The sequence below is a fragment of the Lingula anatina genome, chromosome 7 (genome assembly GCF_051362555.1).
Source record: "Lingula anatina isolate TDL-2025a chromosome 7, LinAna3.0, whole genome shotgun sequence".
NCBI classification, from domain to species: Eukaryota; Metazoa; Brachiopoda; class Lingulata; order Lingulida; family Lingulidae; genus Lingula; species Lingula anatina.
In genome coordinates this window covers 23628654-23649523 of record NC_141773.1, presented here as the reverse complement: position 1 = coordinate 23649523, position 20870 = coordinate 23628654, and the positions used below count along the sequence as shown (strand labels likewise).

Below are 20870 nucleotides of genomic sequence, written 5' to 3'. Positions count from 1 at the left end.
TGTATCCAACTGTTACTTGAAAGTGATCAGGAATTGCGTATTTAAGTACTAGTAGCCTGACACATCCTGTATCATATTACCAGTTTAAATTAAATTCTGTTTCATCTGAATACAAGAAATATCCAACTTCCTCTGAGAATTTAATTGTAATCTTATCTCAGTGAAATACAGGAGATAATAATGGAATCACTGGAAGGTAGTACGTACTTATTTACAATGGATGTCTTATTAAAATGAACACCACCCTTTCCTATATCAAACATGTCCAAATAAGGGGTTTTTGTCCTACATCTCTGTTTTAGTCAAATTCTAATTGGAAACTTATTAAAAATTTTTATCTTTATACATTAGGCCAAATAATTATAATTTTAATTTTTTTATTCTAAAAATATAGCAGGACAGTAATCAACTTGGAAAACAAGGAAAACCATGTTCTAATGATCTTGACTACGGAGGGAAATAACGAGTTACGAAACACCCGAAATCTACAGAAATCTACGGCAAATGAAACCACATGACAACAAGTCAAAAAGAACAATCACCTGACATTTAACAATTACCTGAATCAGCTTACTAGTATTAACATCACCTGTGGTGTCCTAACTTGTCTTGATAACATGGACAGTGGAAACCGTCTGGTTCTCTCCCTATATATACCATGGCCTTAGTGAGGAGGACCTGATTTTCTAAAGGTCATTAGAGCCGGATCAATACTCTCCCATTTCATATTTAAAGCGTGAGCGCAAGAGGTTTCCTGACAGATATTTCACAGGTTTTCACCTTCCTCTTTTTAAAATATTTACTATAATGAATTTCTCCAGGTACAAATCACCTTGAGAGACTTCTGAAGGCAGGTAGTTATTTTTGTAATACATATATATATATTTCTAACTTAATACCTATAAAATTATATTACCAGTATTCAGATAAACCAGGCAAATGCTACAATCTATATATATTTGTTAAGATCTACTTCATAAAATAATATAACTGTATACAGTGATTGCTATTAAATGAATGTCTGAAAATAAAGGGTGGAGTCCAGACCTACCCCCCCCCCCCCCATTTTTTTTTTTTAGATCTTCATTTATCTCAAAAGCGTTATTTTGGTTCTCAATAAGCTGGATATCTGCCAATGGCAGGAAATATCTCATCCCTGATATGTTAGTATTCAGATAAAGCAGGCCAAGGCTACAATGTACAAACTATTATATATATATAAATATATATATATATATATGTTGGCGCCAGCCCTCCACTTGTACCAAATACTCCACTTATCTATAACATGGTGAATGACAGGAATGAATGTGGTAGTATCTTCAAGTTGTCCTGTTAAGATAACCTAGTGACATTTCTACAAGATACATCTTCCAAAGTCTCCTCCTCCAAGATTATAAGATTTTTGCCATTCTGTGCTCACATCTGGAGACTTCAACCACACATTCTAAATTATCTGATGTTATAGAATAGCTATTTTAAATAATTTATGTACTACTTTTCCACCAAGTTTATCATTCTTTAATTTCATTCAACATTAGACCTGAGAAACTATCCAGCAGTTTTGTTTTGAGAAAACTCTGCTTAGAGTAAGCCAAGTCATAATTTGTCAGCATTTCAGTGTCAAATTCATTTACTAGTACACATTATTTTTTCTTTTACATATTTTTCTTTCTTTCTTTTTTTTTTTTTTTTTTTTTTGGAGGGGGGGGGGGGGTACTTTATCCCAGTGGTCTGTTCAAGTATAGTACTTACTGTAATATTTTATCTACAAGACAGATAGTACTAGTACACAAAAAGCCTCTTTTACACAAACTTTTTTTATGAATGACAGACAAAAATGAGAGTTTCTAAAATGTTTTATCATGATGATAAAGAATGTCAATGAGGATATGCAATGCTTAAGTTTGTATCTATCTGTATATATCATGTAGGGAAGAGCTGACAAGGTGGAACAAGTGCCATTAGGTGCCCAATAAGTAACTATCATTATCTCTAAAGTACAGGACCTTTAAGATTTAATTATATAATCTTGAAACCTTGTCCCTGGGGCAGACATTGAAATCCCTTGAGTTGATAAATTATACATCAAATAAAGTCTCTGGCAATGGACATACTTTTTCCTTTAACTAACATGAATGTTTCTTATTTTTTTAAATGCAGACTTCTGCATGATGTAGCATGAGTGGCTTGTTTATTGATTGTGTTAAAAGTAAAATTCATGGCAATTTTCAAGTCATTCATTTAAAATAGTTTTTAAATTGTTGAAATATCCACATCTCCTCCATAATGTGGGGGCAAAGATAGGTGAACTAAAGTTTGTACAAAACCAAACCAACATTTTTCAGTTTTACTTGGGACACATGATGCAGATAAGGACTACTATTTCTCACTGTTTCAAATAAAAGTTAAAAAATGTATATATATATATATATATATATATATATATATATATATATATATATATATATATATATATATATATTAAAAAGCAAACATAGCTCACCGAATCTCTCTTACTCAGATTTCCCTAATGCAGATGTCTTTCCTTAAAATATTTGACTAAAATCTACCTTCTTTTTCTTTCTGGTTTTCCCAGCATCTTTTTATCTCATCTTTCCCATGTTTTTTTACTCAATAACCCAGAAGTTTCCATGATGGTACAAATAAATTAGTTCACGCAGCTATAAAGAAAACACACAATAATTATTACTAGTACAACTATCAAAGGAGAACCATTATGAATAGGCACACGCATTAGTAATGCAACTGTCTGATGGTCAATCATCAGAACATCAAGTACAGAACATCAGGTATGCTATGTCTACTCATAGAAAACAGTCTGGGGGGGGGGGGGGGGGGGGGCTACACCTTTGTTGTTTTTCCATTCATTTAATTTACTGTCACCAAACAGAACATCGGGTACATTATCTCTACTCACAAAGAACAGTCTGGGGGGGGAGGGGGGGGGGTTCATCTCTGGTGTTCTTCCGGTCATTTAATTTCCTGTCACCAAGTACAGAACATCAGACACAATATCTCTACTCACATAGAACAGTCTGAGGGACAGGGTACTTGTCTACCTGCCATTTATTTCCCATAATTGAAAGCAACAAGGCGTTTGATTACACACAGTAGTCTACCATGACATAGACATACCTGGTGTTGTCTGTCTGATTACTTTCCAGTACACACACTGTATCTTCTCTGAACTGGAACCAATCAGTTTACAAAGGATTGCACTCAATGGTTCACTCTCCTAATATAATGTGCTCTAATCATCATTTCTACCTGCCTACTAGTACCAGTAGCCTGCCTTCTGGATCATTTCTCTCAGCATATTAAAAAAACAGTTCTCCATGTTGAAATCAACCATGACGCAAATAAACTGAGTTTCTTTTTCAATGTTAAACAAAGCACGTCACTTAAAATATTAAATTTAAATTAAATTAAATTAATAGCAAAGGCTCTGAGCTATAACCAATATATGGAGATAATTGATGCTATATATATATATATATATATATATATATATATATATATATATATATATATATATATATATATATATATATATATAATCAGAATCAGAAGTTTATTGACAATCGCCCTACATCCGGGCATGATCAAATACAAATACAAGAAGTAATCCGCATAGCGATTACCATATACAGTTTGATATACATTATATAATGTCTAGACTAAAGCAGGGAAAGTACATGTACTACTCAATAAAGATCAATATAGGGATAAAAAAGAGAAACTGATTCAACTAGAATAGGCTACACTAAACCTTATATTAAACTAACTATTATTTAGGGGGATATGAAAACTGCATCGTCAGTTAATCTAGGTTTTATTCAGCATGGATCCAATGGATATATATATATATATATATATATATATATATATATATATATATATATATATATATATATATATATATATATATGAAGTCAGTCAGGCAGTAAATGATGAGCACACAATGGTCTACAAAGAGAACACCAGGTTTATGGGGGCAGTGACCTGCTGCAGAAAAAATGATAAGAGTTCATGTTAACATTTATCACAGGAGAATGAGCAAACTGAAGATTAATCTCCTCCCTTGAAGCACTGAGTGCAGACTCATCATTCCTCTACATTACAGAAAATTTTATCACTCATTTCTTGCTTGATTTCTGCCTTCCCAATCACTGCTTGACAAATAAAAATCAAACCTGACTGAGGACTGCTGGACAGATACACCAATAACAAAATCCACTTTGATGGGAATTGATCTGTGGTAATGTTGCTCATAATGCTATAATTTTGAACTGTTCAATTTCTACATTAGACTGTTCTTTACACACTGTCTCACAACTTCAGTGTGACTGATGAAGTACCAAGTGTTGGGACAAAAGCTTTTACAGGTATGCCTTTAGTTAGTGTTGAAATCCAACAGTTTAAAATTTTCATCATTATGAAAAAAATATATTGTTTCAACATATATAACTCAAGAGTATGAATAAAACCATTTCAAATGGATTCTGATGATGGCCTGATGATCACTCACTGTTTTATGTTCTGTTACAACATATTCTACATGTACCAGTATTTCACAACTGCTCTTCTTTCTTTATGGGAATACAAATCACCTTTGCTTTAGATGGCTAAAATATTGCCACAGACTCTTACTTGTGTTAATTTTAGATGTACAGATGTCTTGGATGTCTTTTAAATCGTGTCACTGAACTAAGGAAAAAAATTATAATAGGGGGTAAACATCAGGTAAAAGACACAAGTCTTAAAACTGGGTTTCTATATAAATGACACGTTTTATTTTAACATACGTAATTATTAAATCTTTCCTCTAAGTACAGACCTTCTACAGATAATACATGCACAAGCGATACCATACAGTACATTTATTTTGTAATTTTCGCAGACTTTCAGTTTCATTTTTTTCTGCGCAATTTCAGTGATGTTTCGTTATGTTTACAGTTTCTATCAAGAGAAAAGAAATGTAGCGAAATATATGAAAATGAGGAAAGAAAAATACAGGCCCAGCGATACAAGTAATTTTTTCAACCACACAAAAATTCCTGACCTTCTGTCTGGTCGGCCGACATTGGTTCGTAATCTCCTGTGGACTGCGGTCGCTCTTTCTTTAAGCTGTTCGTTTGATCAGCCATTCTTATTTCCGGCTGTTTTCAGCTATGAGTCTCTGAATTCCCCTTGAAATACCGCTTACTTTGTTTGTTCGCAATTTATCCTCAGCACACCTTGTTTATTCTGGGGATTCTTGCTCAATGACAAATTTCATTGCGTTTTCAGACTCATATAACTCTGGCTGGAGCTTATAGAAATGACATGTTAGACCGCAAGATGGCCGCTACATGTCAAACCAGACCACAAGTTAGTGGAAATCTGCACAAGAATTATTTCTATCTCTTCTAATTTACAGTTATCAATACAAAAATACCGATAGAAGAATTTTTGATATAAAATGATTTAACAGTACAGAGATATGAAATCTTTTAAGATTAAAGAATAATATTTTAACTTTAATCACCAAGATACAGCGCGTGTCGGAGATCCCATAAAAAACATGAAAAATTCATAGAAAAATTCACAGGAAATATAATGTTAAGATTTTACTTTATTACAAGATACATGTCAATGATGTCATGCATGTAATAAACTCTCTGGCCTGAGACGTCATGTTGAATCAATCTCGAGGTCTCACATGGCACAACTGCCTGCGGCAGCCAGTGGCCTCGCTTTCGTAAATGTAAACTTCCGGTTACTTGGTGGTTTCCATGCGCCGACGGAAGTGAATTCGAACTGATGGCGCTAAGTTTAGTGCGGTCACTTTCTGCTTAAAATAAGGTAATTTCAGATTTTGTTAAAGTCGTAAATGACAGTTTTAGCAATTGGCCTAAAATATACACTGTCGTCTGAGTGTTTAAAGCACGCTCTCTCTCTCTCCTGAACCTCCTCCTCCTTCTTCTCTCTCCGTTTATCTCCATTCACCATTGGTCAAAAGTCTTATCTTACACTACAGTTATTCTAGACCTAATTGTATCGATCTTTTAAGGAAATCACAGTCTAAATGAAATTACCTAGATGCGCATGGATTTTAAATTTTGTGTATATTGTTCAAGATAGTCAAAGTGCAGCAAAATAGACTGCAGAATAACATAAAACAAATTCATTTCAGAATAATTTGGATGCAACACATAACTGAGAGTGAACTCCAAGATGAGTAGTGCTAAGGAAGACCTGGCTGGCCAGCTACACAAGTGGGCCTTGGAGGAGATGCATTTCAGACCCCAGGGAAGACATGTCAACTCCAAACTCCCCTCTGTTGATGATTTCAGAAAGTATGATAACAGTGTTGTATCTCAGGCCTCTAGCTAGAGGGGGGAGGGGTTCGGGAGGTTCGAAAAAAAAAAAAAAAACCTTTTGCCAGAAAAGGTCCCTTCTGGATCTAGGTACACAAAGGATTCTTGGTAAAAGGTCCACATTTTCAGGAAAAGAATCCCCCTTTTGAAATTGCTGGCTACGGGCCTGTATCTGGACGTTGATATTAACATTTGGAACTAGTATTAAAGTTATTTATGAAATTAAATAAGCCATTCATTTATCTGCACTGGGTAAAGAGTTCTTATTGTTATCTAAAAATTAACAATATGTTTAAGGGTGGACGCCTCTGTATCATGAATACTTGCAAGTTGTATATACTAGTAATCCATTAGCTTTTTAAAATGATTTATGTTTTGTTTATATTCCAGCATATGCCGGGGTCAAATGGTTGACATCTGGAAGTTTGTCATACAACATGTCTATTCAGCACAGTGAGTTCATGGCAGCCTATCCCAGGGTTCTTCACTCTAGCTCTCTCTTGAAACTGTATAGAATTAGTAGGAATTTCTGGGGAAAATGTTTTTTAAAAATAGAATAGCTTCTGGTGAAAAATTGTTACAGAGTGAAAAATATAGTGTGGTATGGACACAAAGTGTTCTAAGTTGAAGAAAATGCAAATGATTAGTATTTAAAATATGTGTAATCTGTCAATATCTATTTACTTTTATTTGTTAATCTTTGACTTTTCCAGAACTGTGCAGAAAGTTAAAGGAAACCTTGCCCTGTATCCCTGTCCTGTATTGACATACATGTAAATGAAACTTTCTTTTTACATGATTTAGCTAGTAAGAATTATTATCACTGTTTCTTCATAACAAACCTATGGGTTTTTATCATTGACTTTTTTCTAGTGCCAAAGCCACGCATGCACACACACATGCATACACAGCTGTACATGATAATTCCATCATATCGAGTGCTGTAAATGTGGGTTTGATTCCACTATGATATGCCCCAGTTTTAAGTAATATCAATCCCTTGACTGAGTATCCAGTAAGCACCAGCAGTTGTCCACCCAGTCTTACAGAGTGAAGTACCAAGGAACAGAGCAGTACTCTAGTGAGAGAGATGAACTTCTGGAGACCAAGAGAGCACTTACAGCTGAGCTAGCCAGCCTCAAGTCTGATGTTCATCATGTGGAGAGGGATCTAAGTAAACTGAAGAAGGACATTCTGGGCACAGGTTAGTAGCTGGTGTAGTAAGAAGTGTCCACTCTCGGCAGTATGGTACACAATTGTGTATTAGTTGTGAATAAAAATTTTAGCATGAAATAAATTACTAGTAATGCATAAAATTTTCAATCCATTAAGGCGAATTCAAAACACAAAAATATCTGTAATTAAATGTTTTATGTACCACTTTAACACTTCGTAGCATGCAGTATTTATGTTTAATATATTAATATTAAATAATTCTTTCTTTCTTTCTTTATTATTATTATAATTTTATTTTATTATTTATTTATTTTTTTTTGAGAGGAGGGAGCATTTTCACATTGTGTAGCAAAGTGATATAGAAGCAGGGTAAATAATTTTCTTACTTGACATAACTTGATATTATATTGTATTTCCAAATGAAAAATAAGAAGGTTTTTTTAAATGACAAAGATTGCCTTCAGTTCTAATACTGTGATCTTCCAGAGCAAGCTTATAGGGAGTCGTGTACAGCACTAGGAGAGTTACGTAGACGCAGTGCGCTACTGAAGGCGCACTCACAGCAGTGCGAGGAGCTGCATGATTGTTACCAAGAATTTGAACGACGCATGAACGGGAAAATTGAAAAGTACAAACAGTTGCAGAGGTGAGACATTCTTCTACCATCTTTTAGAGACTGTGTTTGTTTTTATTTTAAAATTTAACTTATTTTCCTCTGTAAAATGAGTTTTATGGAGTAGGTTGAAAGATTTATGTTTACATCTGTGAGAAAACAACTTTCAGAGGAGTAAAGATTGCATGTGATAAGTATATATTATTTTTCATCAGTTGTGCCACACTAGTCTAGTATTGTAATGTATTATTAGTTTAGTTTGCTTGGATTTGTCTTGTTTGCTGTGTACTGATATCATGCACCTGACTTCAGCTATGGACACTGGAGGACAGACTTGCCTCCCAGGTTAGTTAGCATGCTATAACACTCCATTCTTAATCTTTAACATCTCCCCACCTCCATATTATCACTATATTTACTTCTAAACTTGAACATCCTCCCCACCTCTTCTATATTAACACATACCTAAACACGTGTGGTACAGGTTTGCTTCCCAGAGGTTAGTTTGCATGCTGTAACACCCTTCCCCTCCTTATTCTGTTTAACACTCCACTAAGATACACTAACCTTCAGTATGGATTTAACTTTGGGGGTCCATGCTTGCCTCCTTGGTTAGTGTGCATTTAATAACACCCCGCCCCCTTTATTATACTCTGCTTAAAGACACCTAACCTCCAGTATAGGCACCAGGGATTCTGACATTCCTTCCAGGTTAATATACATGTGATAACAGTCTTATCCTAATCTGTAACACATCCTAAGATATATATCTGGCTCACATCTGTATTGATTTATGCATTACTGTAAAAAATTGAAAATTTTTTATCACTTAATAATTAATATATCGTGAATTAATATATATGTGAATCCAACACAGCCTTATTAGGTGTTTGCAGTATGAGTAATATGTTTCGATGACTATTTTTAAAAATAATTACTATTTTGAAAAGAATATTAAATCATCAATGTTATGCTTCTGTGCTTTTTGGTAGATGAAGTATCTCTGTCTCTAAGCCAGCTTTTATTTGTCTGTCTGATTCTGAACTTTATGGATATAAAAAAAATGCCCATGTTACAGTATCCATATTGTTTTAAATTCTTCATATTCTATCAATACTCTATTAGATCTGTAGAAGTTTTCCATTTTTATGGAAATAGTAAGAATACTTTGTTAAAAAACACTTGTATAAAACATCATGCTATAGCCATATGAATATGTATTTTTACATATTTCGTTTTGTTTCCCATTGCAGTAAAGACTTTGTGGAGAGCACATTTTACAGCAAGAAGAGAGAAGAAGGAGAGAGGGAAGTAACAGCAGTGGAAGGGGCATGTGCTGTAAGAAAAACATTGGAAACATTTATCTTCATTCACAGAAGTCAAACTTTTCTTAAATTTTCTCATTTTTTATGAGGTCATTTCACCAATATTTTGAGTGTAAGGACAACAATAAAAACAATTGTCTTTAATAACAAAAGTCAAATTTTTTCTTGTATGTGCTCATTTTTCATGTATTCAGATCATTCTTTTCGCCCATGTTTGAATTGTGAAGCTTTATAGCTTGAGATGTTTTTATAAAATAAATTTCAGAAACATGTGCGTGAAACCTGTGACTCTATTGGTCAGTTTCTACAGCAGGTGCTGCAGGGTTCATTTGGCAATGATAAAATCACTCTGTAAGTACTGTTTGCTTATTTAACAAAAGAACAACAGGAGAAATAATCTTGTTATTATTATTCCTCTCTTTGTTACCCTCTAACAGTTAAACCATGGCTAGTGCGTAGAACAAAAGACTTGGCTGAGCTGTATGTGAAAATTACTAGTGTATTGTCTCACCTGTGGCTCGACAATACACTCTAATATTTCACGTACTGCTCAGCGACTTGTATTGTACCTATCACATATTATATTATTTTATAGAGCACAGAGGAAGGACCTCCTGTGGAAAGACATAGAGATGGTATTCTCAGAGTACCCAGTGAATCAGATAGTGACCTCCCTGGTCTCCAACACACAGGAGTCGTCCCTGTCTCTGAGGGAGAGGACGGCGAGAATTGACATCAGGAGGGACGTGGAGAAACTCAAGTAGGGTTCATTAATAATGATGAAAATTCAAACATCCTCCAAATCTAGATATTTGAATATCTTGTGTACAGTGGCAGTATCTTCTATTTGTTAGTAATTTTTTCATTAGATTTTTAACTAAGGAGTAAGAGGGGAGGTATCTTTTTTAAGTTGATGAGACTCTCTTTTTAAAAAACTCAATGTCATTTTTAATTAATTGTCTAGTGACCTCCATAAAAGTACAAAACATATTGCATTATATATATTTTACTTACTTGATATATCCACAAGAGCCTTGTTGCAGGTTTAAGTATGAAGGCAATGGCAGGCTGACAGATGTGTCCTCTGCCCCATCTTTACTACAGAGTGTCCATCAACTACTGGAGGTAAGCATCAGTGGCCAGCACAGAATTTTGTTTATTTTTTATTTATTTATTTTTATTTCTGTGAGTATTATTTATTTAATTCTCCTTAGAAAATATGATGTGTTTTTAGTTTTTAATATGTATAGTCTGCAATCTCATTCACGCTATTTTAAAATGTCTGCCCATGTAGCAGAGGTTAAGAATTTTAAATTTCCATATTATCATCATCTTTGAAACTGAGATGCACTTTTTACAAAAGATGTTTGTGTGAACTTCAAAAACTGGTCTTGACAATAATGTTTACAAGAAAAATTTTAGTATCAAGATACAAGTGTTTTCTACAGCTAGAAGAATGTTTGCCAAATTATAAGAGAAACTTGATGATTATGTCTACAGGAGTCCCAGCTGAATCACATCAAGAAATTTGTGGAGACAGAGAAACGCAAGAATCAGTGTGTGCGTATCCACCAGCAGTTAGAGCAGCTGAGAGCAGAGGTAGACCTGCAGTTTAAGTCCCAAATACAGGGTAACCCAGGGGCTCTGGACTTGGCCAGGTATCAATTTATGTTTCTGAATTGTTTTGGAGGATTCTGTTGCTGAGACAGATACAACAACAGAGATGTTTCCTTGATCTTTGAATTTATGAGGAAATCCTAGGTTTTATAGCAGAGGCAGTGATGACTTTGAATTTTTAGAATCCATTTTTTTTTCAACCACCGAGAGTTATATGATAGTTGGTGTTTTTAGGTCCTTGTTCGAGACAGAGCTGAGCGTGGCTGGATCGAGGGCAGCTCTTGCTTGCTTGGAGGACAGAAACACAGAGTTAAAACTCCGCGTCAGTCAGTCTGCTAAGGAGAAGGAGATTCTGCTTGCCAAATATCAGCAGATACAGGATTTTAGGAAATTGGCTGTAAGTCTGTGTTTTATTTTTATTTAACCCTGAGTTTTAAGTATTTTATTTAACCCTGAGTTTTGAGTATCTTATCAAATAATTTTGATCTGTTGTTATGGTCATTACTCTGAATGATCGCCTCCCATAATTAATTATATTTATCTCTCTGAAAATTCTATTTTTTGTTAAGACCAACATGTCCTTAGGTTGTATTCTTCAGTTTGATGCAAGGAAATTTGTAATCTTAATAAATAAATAAATAATTAATTGAATCTTTCAGTATCATGTGATGGATTTTAAGTTGTTTTGTGATCTATTAATATAACAGGACAGCAAGCAGGGAGTGATCAGAGTTCTGGTGAAACAGAACACTAATGCTGCCAGCAGATTGGCAGAGCAACAGATTGCGGTAGGTCTTTTATAATGATTTTATTCTCTATTCCCTTTACCTGGTTGGTAAGACTGATTCATGTCCTGAAAAACTTAAATACCAGTATATGCTGTCACCCTGATAGTGATACTTTGTTATGCTTAACCATCTATATTTTCTTCTTGAAAATTCTGGTGTAATTCACTTTGTACTTAACTTTATCCTGACTGTATTTAGGTATTTCATGTTTTTCTTCAATTTTTCTTAACAACTGGTGTAATTATCTTTGTACTGAAGTTTATACTGATTTTATTAAAGTATTTTATGTGCCTCTTGAATATTTCATGACAAATATTGTAAACAGCCAACCAGTTTTTACTTGTCTTCCTTTTCATCATAAAAAGCAAGCACTGACCAGCGAGTTAGTATACGTACAGTATATAAAATAAATATAATCTTCTCTTTCAGATCCAGCAGTATGTCCAAAGGTCACTGTCCACTCATGAAGTGGACGTGAAGACCAATGTGACCCATCTTAAGGATCATGTTATTAAGGAGGTGGACGCCTTTGCTGCCCTGGCCTTGCCATACCTTATGTATACTGTGTTAGAGAGGTGAGGAAAAATTTACTCTCCCCCCCTCCCACCACACACGTGCACAGACTGTCATATGCAGTGAATCATCTGATTGCATATGATTTGTCTGTCTAGAAATATGAGTATCTTTTATCCAGAGATCAACCATTTTTATTTTATCTCTTTTCATCACAATGCCATTCTTATGCATGCATACTTGTTTATGCCATATGTAATATCTGCTCATGTATATCAAATACATCTGACTGACTTGAGCTGTATCTGTTACTCATGTTTCTCATGTTGTTACCCATGCCATGTTTATGTGTATATGCATGTCCCTGCAGTGCCCAGAAGTTGGCAGTGATTGACCTGTCCATCAACAGACTCACCGGTCCTGGCGCTGGCCACAACCAACAGCTACAGCAGGTGCTCAACGCTCTGGAGTTTCCTGTCTTCAAGGTAGGAGAATTCAGTTAGTATTATTGTATAATAATAGACTGTTGGGGTACTATTATTGAGCAGCTTTAATAGGTTTCTTAAATAAAATTATGTAGAAGGCAGAACTTGACATTTACATATATATGGGATATGTTAACCTTTGCTTTAGGCCTTGGTGCTATTTTGTGACCTTGACCCACTTAAACTATTGTTATATATCTGCCTAGGCTCCTGAGTGTCTCCTGAGGAAGGCCATGGAGGTGAAGATGGAGATAGATGACATGAACGCCCAGCTTGAGAGCCATGAAGTGCTAGGCAGACTGCTGAGGGGGGCAGAGAGAGACCAGGCCCTCACTGTGGATCACATAGCAGGTTTGTTCATTGTGGTAGAGGTGACACTGCAGATTGCATTGGATGAGACACATGAAATGGATGCCGTACTACAAATTTTGTTGGGTGTGAGACACTGCAAATTGTGTTTGGTGTGACATTCAAAATCTCGTTAGTTGTTACCAGTATGAACTGTATCTAGTATGTCTTTAAGTGTGTTTCTTAATAACGAATGAAGTATATTTTCCAGGATTATGCCAGGAAGTAGAAGAGAATGACAGGAAGCAACTGGATGCTTTATTACCAGTTCTGCAGAAAAGGATTTCCAGAGCAAGTCAGGCTTTAGCCGAGTGTCTTGAAGTGAAGGACTGTGTGCAAGCTTGGTGAGTCACGTGGTGGACTGAGCAGTGCAGTTGGTGATGGACAATATAAATGTTATATTCACTGGCCTAATGGCCAGTAAATTATTTAATATACTCTCTCTTTATGATAAGATGTACCTTTGCACATTTGACTCTGGAAATTAATCTTCCATATTTCATACATATCACGGTGACAGAAACATCTTTTGTGTGGTCTCTGCCATTTTAACAAATGCAAACACAATGCAAGGCTTACTGTAGTTGTAACACCAGCTTGTATTTGGGAGGTACCATGGATTTGGCCTGGACCATGCGGTTCAGCCTCACATGGCATTTTTAGTCTCTTTATTTAATTAATAAAATAATTGATTTATTACTGAATAATTCCAGGTGGGAGCAGCCTGCCCAGTATTTGGTGCCTTGGCTAAAGATACACGGTAGAACTTACCAGCAGTGGAGAGATCAGTGGACTGTGACTGTCACAAAGTTAAGACAGTTACAAGTACAACAGCAGTGAAATACCTACTGTGACAGTCACAAAGTTAAGACTGTTACAAGTATAGTTACAAGTAATAATACCCCCTGTGAAGAGTTTTGTTACTAAACTTGTCTAAAGTAGCAGAAACAGTGAGGAGAAATTGACCTTCACAAATGTATGTCAGCAATGTGATATTCAACAGTAAAAAAAAAAAGTCTGGGCTTATTAATATAGTGTTTTTGCAAGAAATCTGTAGTCTATTAGGCAGGGCACTTGCCTGGAGTCATGGACTATTTATTTTGAGTCAGGGTTTTTGTGAACTATTTTTCCCCACAATAAGAAACGGAGATGAGGACAAGTTTAAACTGTTGTATCCAAAAATATAACTTAAAATGAAACCAGTTTACATTTTCTGAGCAACAATTTTGCAGATTTTATTACATATGAAAATCAGTTGATCATTCCGACTATAAAAATACACAAAAACTCAATAAAAACAATGGCAATGGCAATTGAATTTTGTTTATTTATCCCTCCATTCATATTGACTATCATTTAGAACATAAAACCAATCACCTTACCCAAGCTTTGAAATATACAACTTGTCCACCAATAGATAATATTTAATTAATAAATAAACATTTGATGCATTTTATTTTGAAGAGCAAAACATCATTATGGCGAAATTGCTCTAATTGTTCTTGCTCTGCTATGTGATGTTCTTTTCTGGCGCCTGTTTGTGAGCGATATACAGGAAGCAAATACTGGAGAGTGCGCTGACCAAGAAGATGACATCAAACCACCTGTGGTAGAAATTAAACTGCAGATCTCCCAAAACATCTGTGATGATAGACCTGAAATAGATGAAGAAAGACATTTAACTAGAAATCTCCAGCTTGTGCTCCAAGTAAAGATTTTATCACCCAGTTAATCCTCTGGGCTGTGGTGATCTAATCATAATTAGATATATTACTCAGTTAAACACATTGGTGGCTATGGGTGGGGCAGCAGAGGGATTAGAATGGTTCCCTTTGAGCAGCTAATCATAATAAGATGTCTATATCACTGCAATTTTATAGAATCTACATAGAAAATATTCTTACCTATATTCAGAAGGCATGTTCATCCTCATCAGCAAAACAGAGGATACAAAATACATTCCCTGAAATGGAATACACTGTCATGTCAAATATGTCAAATCATTCAACCTTTGATCACTGAGTTGAAACAAATCTTAACCATTATGTCTACTCAACCTCTTTTAAATTAGAACAAAATATGACGGATATCATACATGAATTTGAAAAGACCTTCAAAAGTCCCCTGTCACAGTGTCTGCACAATAAGGTGGGGCCACTGTAACAGTATCACTATCAAGCAAAGCAATTCAGTTTGTTCAACAAATGATTAACCCAGCTACAACTTACCATAATCTGAGCAAGAGCTAACACTATCACATTGGAAGATTTGTTACTGGCTATGGCATAGAAAAACTGAAAAAGATGAACCCAATGAGAAAAAAGCCACAATGCTAAATGTTTGGGTTGTATCCATACAAAAAAAGCTGGAGATGGTGTCAAAAATATTTTCAAAACTTTAAACAAACTATATATTTCCACCTACTTCAGAAAATGTAATAGAAGGCAGAGCAGAGTCTGTATTACTTGTCACCTTGTAATTCAAAGCTAATCTTGTGCAAATGTGAATGAACAGAGACTTTTCTACCATAGTAGCTGACATTTACTACCTTTGATGTACTTGAAACTTCAAAGTGCTCAAATTATTGGGTCCCAAAGTGTCCAAGATATACATAGTCTACCATACTTAGGCAATTATCTTCAGAAATAATTTTTTTTCAACTTATGTTGTCCTATTTTGATAGTTCCTGTTTGGGTTGAGAGTGACTGCTTGAACATAAAACATACAGCTTACCTTAGTAAGAGTTATCAACAAACCCCTTATAGATGTCACCACGATGATTCCAACTAAAAAGAAAGATATGTGCTGGGAGAAGAATTTCACCTGAAATTGTTAAGTATCCACATTAACATTCAAATTAGAACCACAGTAACTTTTCCCATCAACTCACAAAATACACCTCTGTGACCATTACATTAAGGAGTTCAAACCAAAATTTTACTTTAACTTAATTCAGGTATGCTTTCATTAAGGATAAATCCATAGTAAAATGCTAAATAATGTCACTATTGATCTAAAGCATCAGCTGATTGATCAGTTTCATAAATCATTTCAGTAAGTGGATTATGATCAAGTAACCTTGGGTCAAGTTCACAAAACTTCAATTTCAGATCAACTCTTTTAATTTGAGGCCAACAATTACAAGGTAAAAACAAACTAACTTTAAGTTCAGACCAACTATCTTTTTGAAGTACAGCTAACAGTAAAGATGAAATCACCACTTACATCAAACTGAATTCCAAAGTATTTGACAGCTATTTCTATTCCTCTAGTCACAGGATCTGTCTTCCCTACTCTGTCAAATACTATATTGATTGTGGCCTGGAATGTACACACAGCATCACGTAACATTCTATGTAATTAATATTAAAAGTTGTCAGTGTACACAGTACAACTGACAGATACACATTAACAATTTTTATTTAAATTTACTTGAAAGAAAATTATTGGTTCAATGCACATACAATTTTAAATTTCATTACTTAACTTTCTTTGTAATTTGTATGTTAATTTAAATCTAAGTTATATTGTCTTTGTAAGTTATAAGTTAGTCTATATTTCTTTCAGTGATGTTGCAGATGAAAAAGAAGTTTACTATCCAATCCTACTTACCAGACATATTTTACAACAACAATAGACTGAGAAAAAATATCCAAGGAAATTAAAATATTTTCCCTTAAAAGTCTTAGAATACTCCATCCTTTCCTGAAATGTAGATAGTATTACTTAATTTTGACAATCACATTCTCCGAAACTGACGCAATCATTATTTTTTAACTTGTTCCCAATCTGAAAAAATATGTAGATACTTTAACTTTCAAACAGATAAAATGCAACATGCCCGTAATATATTAAAATAGATATTTGTATATACAATATAAATATTACCCACACTAGATGGTAGCAGCAGTCAAGACAAGCCACTAACCTGAGTGTTATGTAAATCTACTGTTTCCAGGAACAGCTGTCTACTTAGCTCCTCCAAGGCATCTGCCTCCTGGCGAAGTTGACCTAAATCTGAGTGTTGAAGTTAAGGAAAGTGTATGATATGTCTTGACTGCCTTTAACAGTTGTTACAGTATCTGAAAAGCTCTGAGCAGTTATTTTATATTCTTCCTCATGTTTATCTAGTACTCAATATATCCCGTTTTGCTGAACAGGACAAAGCCAATGAACCAAAATTTAAATCAAAGACACCCAACCCCCCAAACTATGAACACATCTTTTACCCAGCTTGGTCATGAAAGGATACTTTCTCCACTGCCTGCAGAAGCGAAACTTTTCACTAGTCCCCAAATCCCACTCCGGCTCTCCCCTGTGTTGGTTCTCTGCATGGCCTCCCTCTTGGCTACAGCAATTCTGCAACAATAACACATTATCGATTCTTCATTTATCTAGTAATATTTACTGTATTATTATTTCTACATAATAAGTGAGTTAATAAATAAATTCATACATAACAGGCATGTTCACAAACAGAGAGGTAAAACTTTTCAAATATTTCACCGATCTCATTCATTTCAAGACAATTGTAATAGTGTCTAGATAAATTAACATATGACTTTTAGATCGTACCTTTTCTTTTTCATTAAGATCATGTCAATAGTTTGCATAAGTCTCCTCTCTACCATCTGAATGTCTGCATCACTAACTGGTCTGATGAAGGGAAGAGACAGAGAGAAGATAAATCCATTTGACGGAAATTGTTAATTAAACCAATAAAAACATTGTGAACAGCTCATAGAAATATAATATTTTCTGCTGTACCACAAAAACTGCAGTTATAGCTATTATTCTGATGTCTGAGCTCGTCTTTAGACCACGTGACCTCCATTGATGGCCATGCTCTGTTATAATCTCTTAAGAGATTATAACAAAAAAGCAAACTTTTTTGAAATAAACCAGGGACTAACTTTGAATGTAAAAATGGATTCATTAACCATTGGTAAGTATGAAAAAAATTGTTGTTTACTCCAGGGAAATTCATTTTTTGCTCAAAACAAAGAGTTATTATCCCTTTAAGAAACGAGAGGAGGCATATTGTTAATCTGCTTGCATTTAGCAAGAGTCTCTATGGAGTTAACATGAATTACCTAGTAAAACAGTTTCATTGTGAACACAACCTAAATTTTTTTTATTTTCATCATCACACCTTTCTTCTTACCTGATAAAATAAAACATGGATGTGTAAGGATAGTTGACAGCACCAAACCCAGACAACACTGCCATCAGTGTCACTCCTATCACCCCCACTCTGCCTATATACTGCTCTATAGAGATGTAGTCTGGAATATAGAATTTATGTGTCTAGTTCCACCTCTGCGGAATCTGCTTACAGTATTGTGTATATCATACTTGACACTGTGAATAGGAAAGGGGTCGCCTTTCTTCCAGATGAAGTACAGATAAGTGAGCCAATTGTTTCATAATAATAATAATAATAATAATATCATTACCATACTTAACACTGTGTATAGGGAAGGGGTCTCCTATCTTCCAGAAGAAGTACAGATAAATAAGCCAAGCAATGGTGGTCAAACCAATCCTGATATGCTTCTTTTGGGACACTGAAAAGGATACCAAAACAGGATGATTATTAGCAGTTCTTTATAAATTACCATTATAATAGTTTTTAATTCAATCATTTCATTATATATATATATATTGCAGGTCACATATAACGTGTATGTATATATAAAAGTTATACACTTAAAATGAAAAACTGTAAAAATACTCACATCTCATAATTAATCACCAGAATTTCTATTTTTAGAACTTAGATATAGTTCTTTAGGTATAGCTCTAGTTCTTTAATACAAAATGAGTGAAAAAATAATATATGTTATATATTGGCTGTATTATATAATAGTTTGATATAAAATTCAGTACCACGAAGTACTGTTGACCCTTACCAAACTGGACGTTACTGACCACAAAGTAGGCAATGTAATATGGCAGTACAATGATAAGGAACAGCAGCATGGCATACAGACCTACATACCAGTGAAACTTTCTGGAGCTGAATTAGAATTATCACAAAAATAATCACAATCAAGTAGTTAGATTTTAGTTCAAGCTCAATGATATAGAATAAGTGGTAAATGATACTTCAAAAAAAGACAACACATCATTACAACACATATTTTTTTTCTTTTAAATATAAAACAGTTTCTCTATTTCAAATGTAATTGATATTCAAAACATATTGCTTTTTATTGTAAGTTACAGAATCATGTCATCAATGACAAAGAGGAGAGAATAAGCATCCACTACTTAAAATAAGTAACCTGATATACCCTGTTCCTTCACAGCCTACCTTGCATCTAGAACCCCCAAAATTTCAAATATAATCAGTTCAAACATGGCACAGGACAAGGCAAAGGTCACAGAGAAACACAGCAACACAACAAAATGGTGCACCTATGAAAAATAAATAAGTTATAACTGATGTCAATTTGCCGTTCTCCACATCTTCTAATGGAAACGGAGAATGTATTTGAGAAACAAACTGTAGACTTACACTTTGTATGCAGAATGAAATTTTCAAAATTAGATAATCTCTTTCTTTTTATTTATTTTTTTCTTTAAAGTCGTATTTAGTATTTAAAAAGTGAATTTATACTCATGTGTGATAGGGAAAGAAGTCGCAACTCAAACCTCATAATCTCTAAAAAGCTGCTTTAAGAAAAATACCCATCCTCCTGCAAAGAAGATGATCTGAAATAAACAAAAATTGAAATAAAAATACAAAACATAATTATGTTGAGTAGGTCTCCATAATAATAAAGTTTAATGTTCTGGCACTTCTAAAGGAAAACTACACGGATAATAATTTCAAGATGGTGTTTGTGGAAATGAAAGTAAATCACTTTGCAACACAAAAACTGTAAAATGATTAATTAAGATCTGTTTGTGTATGCGTGTGTGTGTGTGTGTTTCAGAAAGATATTTCAGTGCACTGATGATTCATTTGGCTGTAGCTAAGTGAAGGTCCAGTTGCTAGGGCAGAATTCTTTAGGCTGTGAGTTATGAAAGGAATTAAGTACAGCCTAAAGACAGGTGTCACTGCAGTAAACGGTGACACATCCGTCACAGCACGGCATTTCAAATTCACTTTTGTAAAATCCAAACTAAGCTTCGTCAACCAAACTTGTTCTTACCTGAGAAAAGAACATCACACAAGAATCCACGAGAAATGACATTCTGAGTGGTAAGAAAGCTATCTAAAGGGGTGAAAATTCAACAATAATGCCTCAGTTCAATCATTCCATGGGAGGCGCCATGTTTATTAGCCTAGGCTTCTTGAAAAGCTATTGGTGATTGGTTAATAGTTGGTTCACAGAGAAATGTTATTTATCAAAAAGTAAAACATTGATTCTTCTTTTTAAACACACATGATGTAATATATATACCTATTAAGTTTTTATTAAGATTTAGCAAAGAGTTTTCTTTAGGCGCAGCAGACATCATTTATTTCCTCCGTGTTTGTGAGTATGAATGATGAGGTACAGCCAATCAATGTCCAGGTTATGGCGGTGATGATGAGTGGAATCCTTCGGCTCTTCGATCAATTGGACATTCACCTTCAAATGTCTATATTTGATGAAATAAAATGTACGAAA

General features: G+C 34.5%; 3 protein-coding genes across 13 annotated transcripts in view; 1 reads left to right on the top strand and 2 right to left on the bottom strand.

Moving 5' to 3' along the window:
• LOC106181987 (AMP deaminase 2) overlaps positions 1 to 5342 on the bottom strand; it is a 26888-nt gene extending 21546 nt beyond the window's left edge. For 6 of the 8 annotated variants that reach the window (XM_087017325.1, XM_087017330.1, XM_087017329.1 and 3 more), the window contains exon 1: positions 5087 to 5341. In XM_087017325.1, coding sequence (XP_086873451.1) covers positions 5087 to 5171 — 85 coding nt within the window. In that variant the 5' untranslated portion in view covers positions 5172 to 5341. Of the gene's footprint in view, positions 1 to 560; positions 838 to 5086 lie in introns of those variants that run through there. The other 2 variants (XM_087017326.1, XM_087017332.1) reach the window with 2 other exon arrangements.
• On the top strand, positions 4394 to 14561 carry LOC106154676 (uncharacterized). 3 transcript variants are annotated; one of them, XM_087017336.1, is made up of 19 exons: positions 4394 to 4409; positions 6200 to 6362; positions 6774 to 6836; positions 7097 to 7129; positions 7400 to 7587; positions 8046 to 8205; positions 8485 to 8517; positions 9426 to 9510; positions 9763 to 9848; positions 10093 to 10257; positions 10541 to 10622; positions 10998 to 11155; positions 11349 to 11511; positions 11822 to 11902; positions 12332 to 12477; positions 12786 to 12900; positions 13107 to 13251; positions 13460 to 13592; positions 13962 to 14561. In XM_087017336.1, exons 2-19 carry the CDS (start codon positions 6241 to 6243, stop codon positions 14086 to 14088), a joined length of 2085 nt encoding a protein of 694 aa, XP_086873462.1. In that variant the 5' UTR covers positions 4394 to 4409; positions 6200 to 6240; the 3' UTR covers positions 14089 to 14561. The 3 variants fall into 3 exon arrangements, with proteins under 3 accessions (XP_086873462.1, XP_086873461.1, XP_086873463.1); XM_087017335.1 differs by lacking the exon at positions 4394 to 4409 and adding an exon at positions 5731 to 5868; XM_087017337.1 differs by lacking the exons at positions 4394 to 4409; positions 8485 to 8517 and adding an exon at positions 5731 to 5868.
• Positions 14556 to 20785, bottom strand: LOC106155302 (Golgi pH regulator). Of its 2 annotated transcripts, none has more exons than XM_013530195.3 (15): positions 20661 to 20785; positions 19906 to 19965; positions 19565 to 19668; positions 19161 to 19267; positions 18705 to 18815; positions 18413 to 18533; positions 17824 to 17904; positions 17501 to 17607; positions 17177 to 17265; positions 16861 to 16953; positions 16474 to 16569; positions 15982 to 16071; positions 15477 to 15542; positions 15153 to 15211; positions 14556 to 14903 (listed from the first exon to the last, which is right to left on the bottom strand). In XM_013530195.3, exons 3-15 carry the CDS (start codon positions 19609 to 19611, stop codon positions 14759 to 14761), a joined length of 1212 nt encoding a protein of 403 aa, XP_013385649.1. In that variant the 5' UTR covers positions 19612 to 19668; positions 19906 to 19965; positions 20661 to 20785; the 3' UTR covers positions 14556 to 14758. The 2 variants fall into 2 exon arrangements, with proteins under 2 accessions (XP_013385649.1, XP_013385573.1); XM_013530119.3 differs by lacking the exon at positions 20661 to 20785 and adding an exon at positions 20409 to 20636.
• Positions 20786 to 20870: the final 85 nt, after the last annotated feature.

Coding starts and splice junctions, on each gene's coding strand:
- LOC106155302 (XM_013530119.3), bottom strand. CDS start 20,450: ATGTCATTTCTCGTGGATTCTTGTGTGATGTTCTTTTCTCAG. Junction 19,669..19,905: donor AGCTTTTTAGAGATTATGAG/GTTTGAGTTGCG, acceptor TATTTTTCATAG/GTGCACCATTTTGTTGTGTT. Junction 17,608..17,823: donor ATCTTAATGAAAAAGAAAAG/GTACGATCTAAA, acceptor TTATTGTTGCAG/AATTGCTGTAGCCAAGAGGG.
- LOC106154676 (XM_087017336.1), top strand. CDS start 6,241: ATGAGTAGTGCTAAGGAAGACCTGGCTGGCCAGCTACACAAGTGGGCC. Junction 9,511..9,762: donor CAGTGGAAGGGGCATGTGCT/GTAAGAAAAACA, acceptor AATAAATTTCAG/AAACATGTGCGTGAAACCTG. Junction 11,903..12,331: donor TGGCAGAGCAACAGATTGCG/GTAGGTCTTTTA, acceptor CTTCTCTTTCAG/ATCCAGCAGTATGTCCAAAG.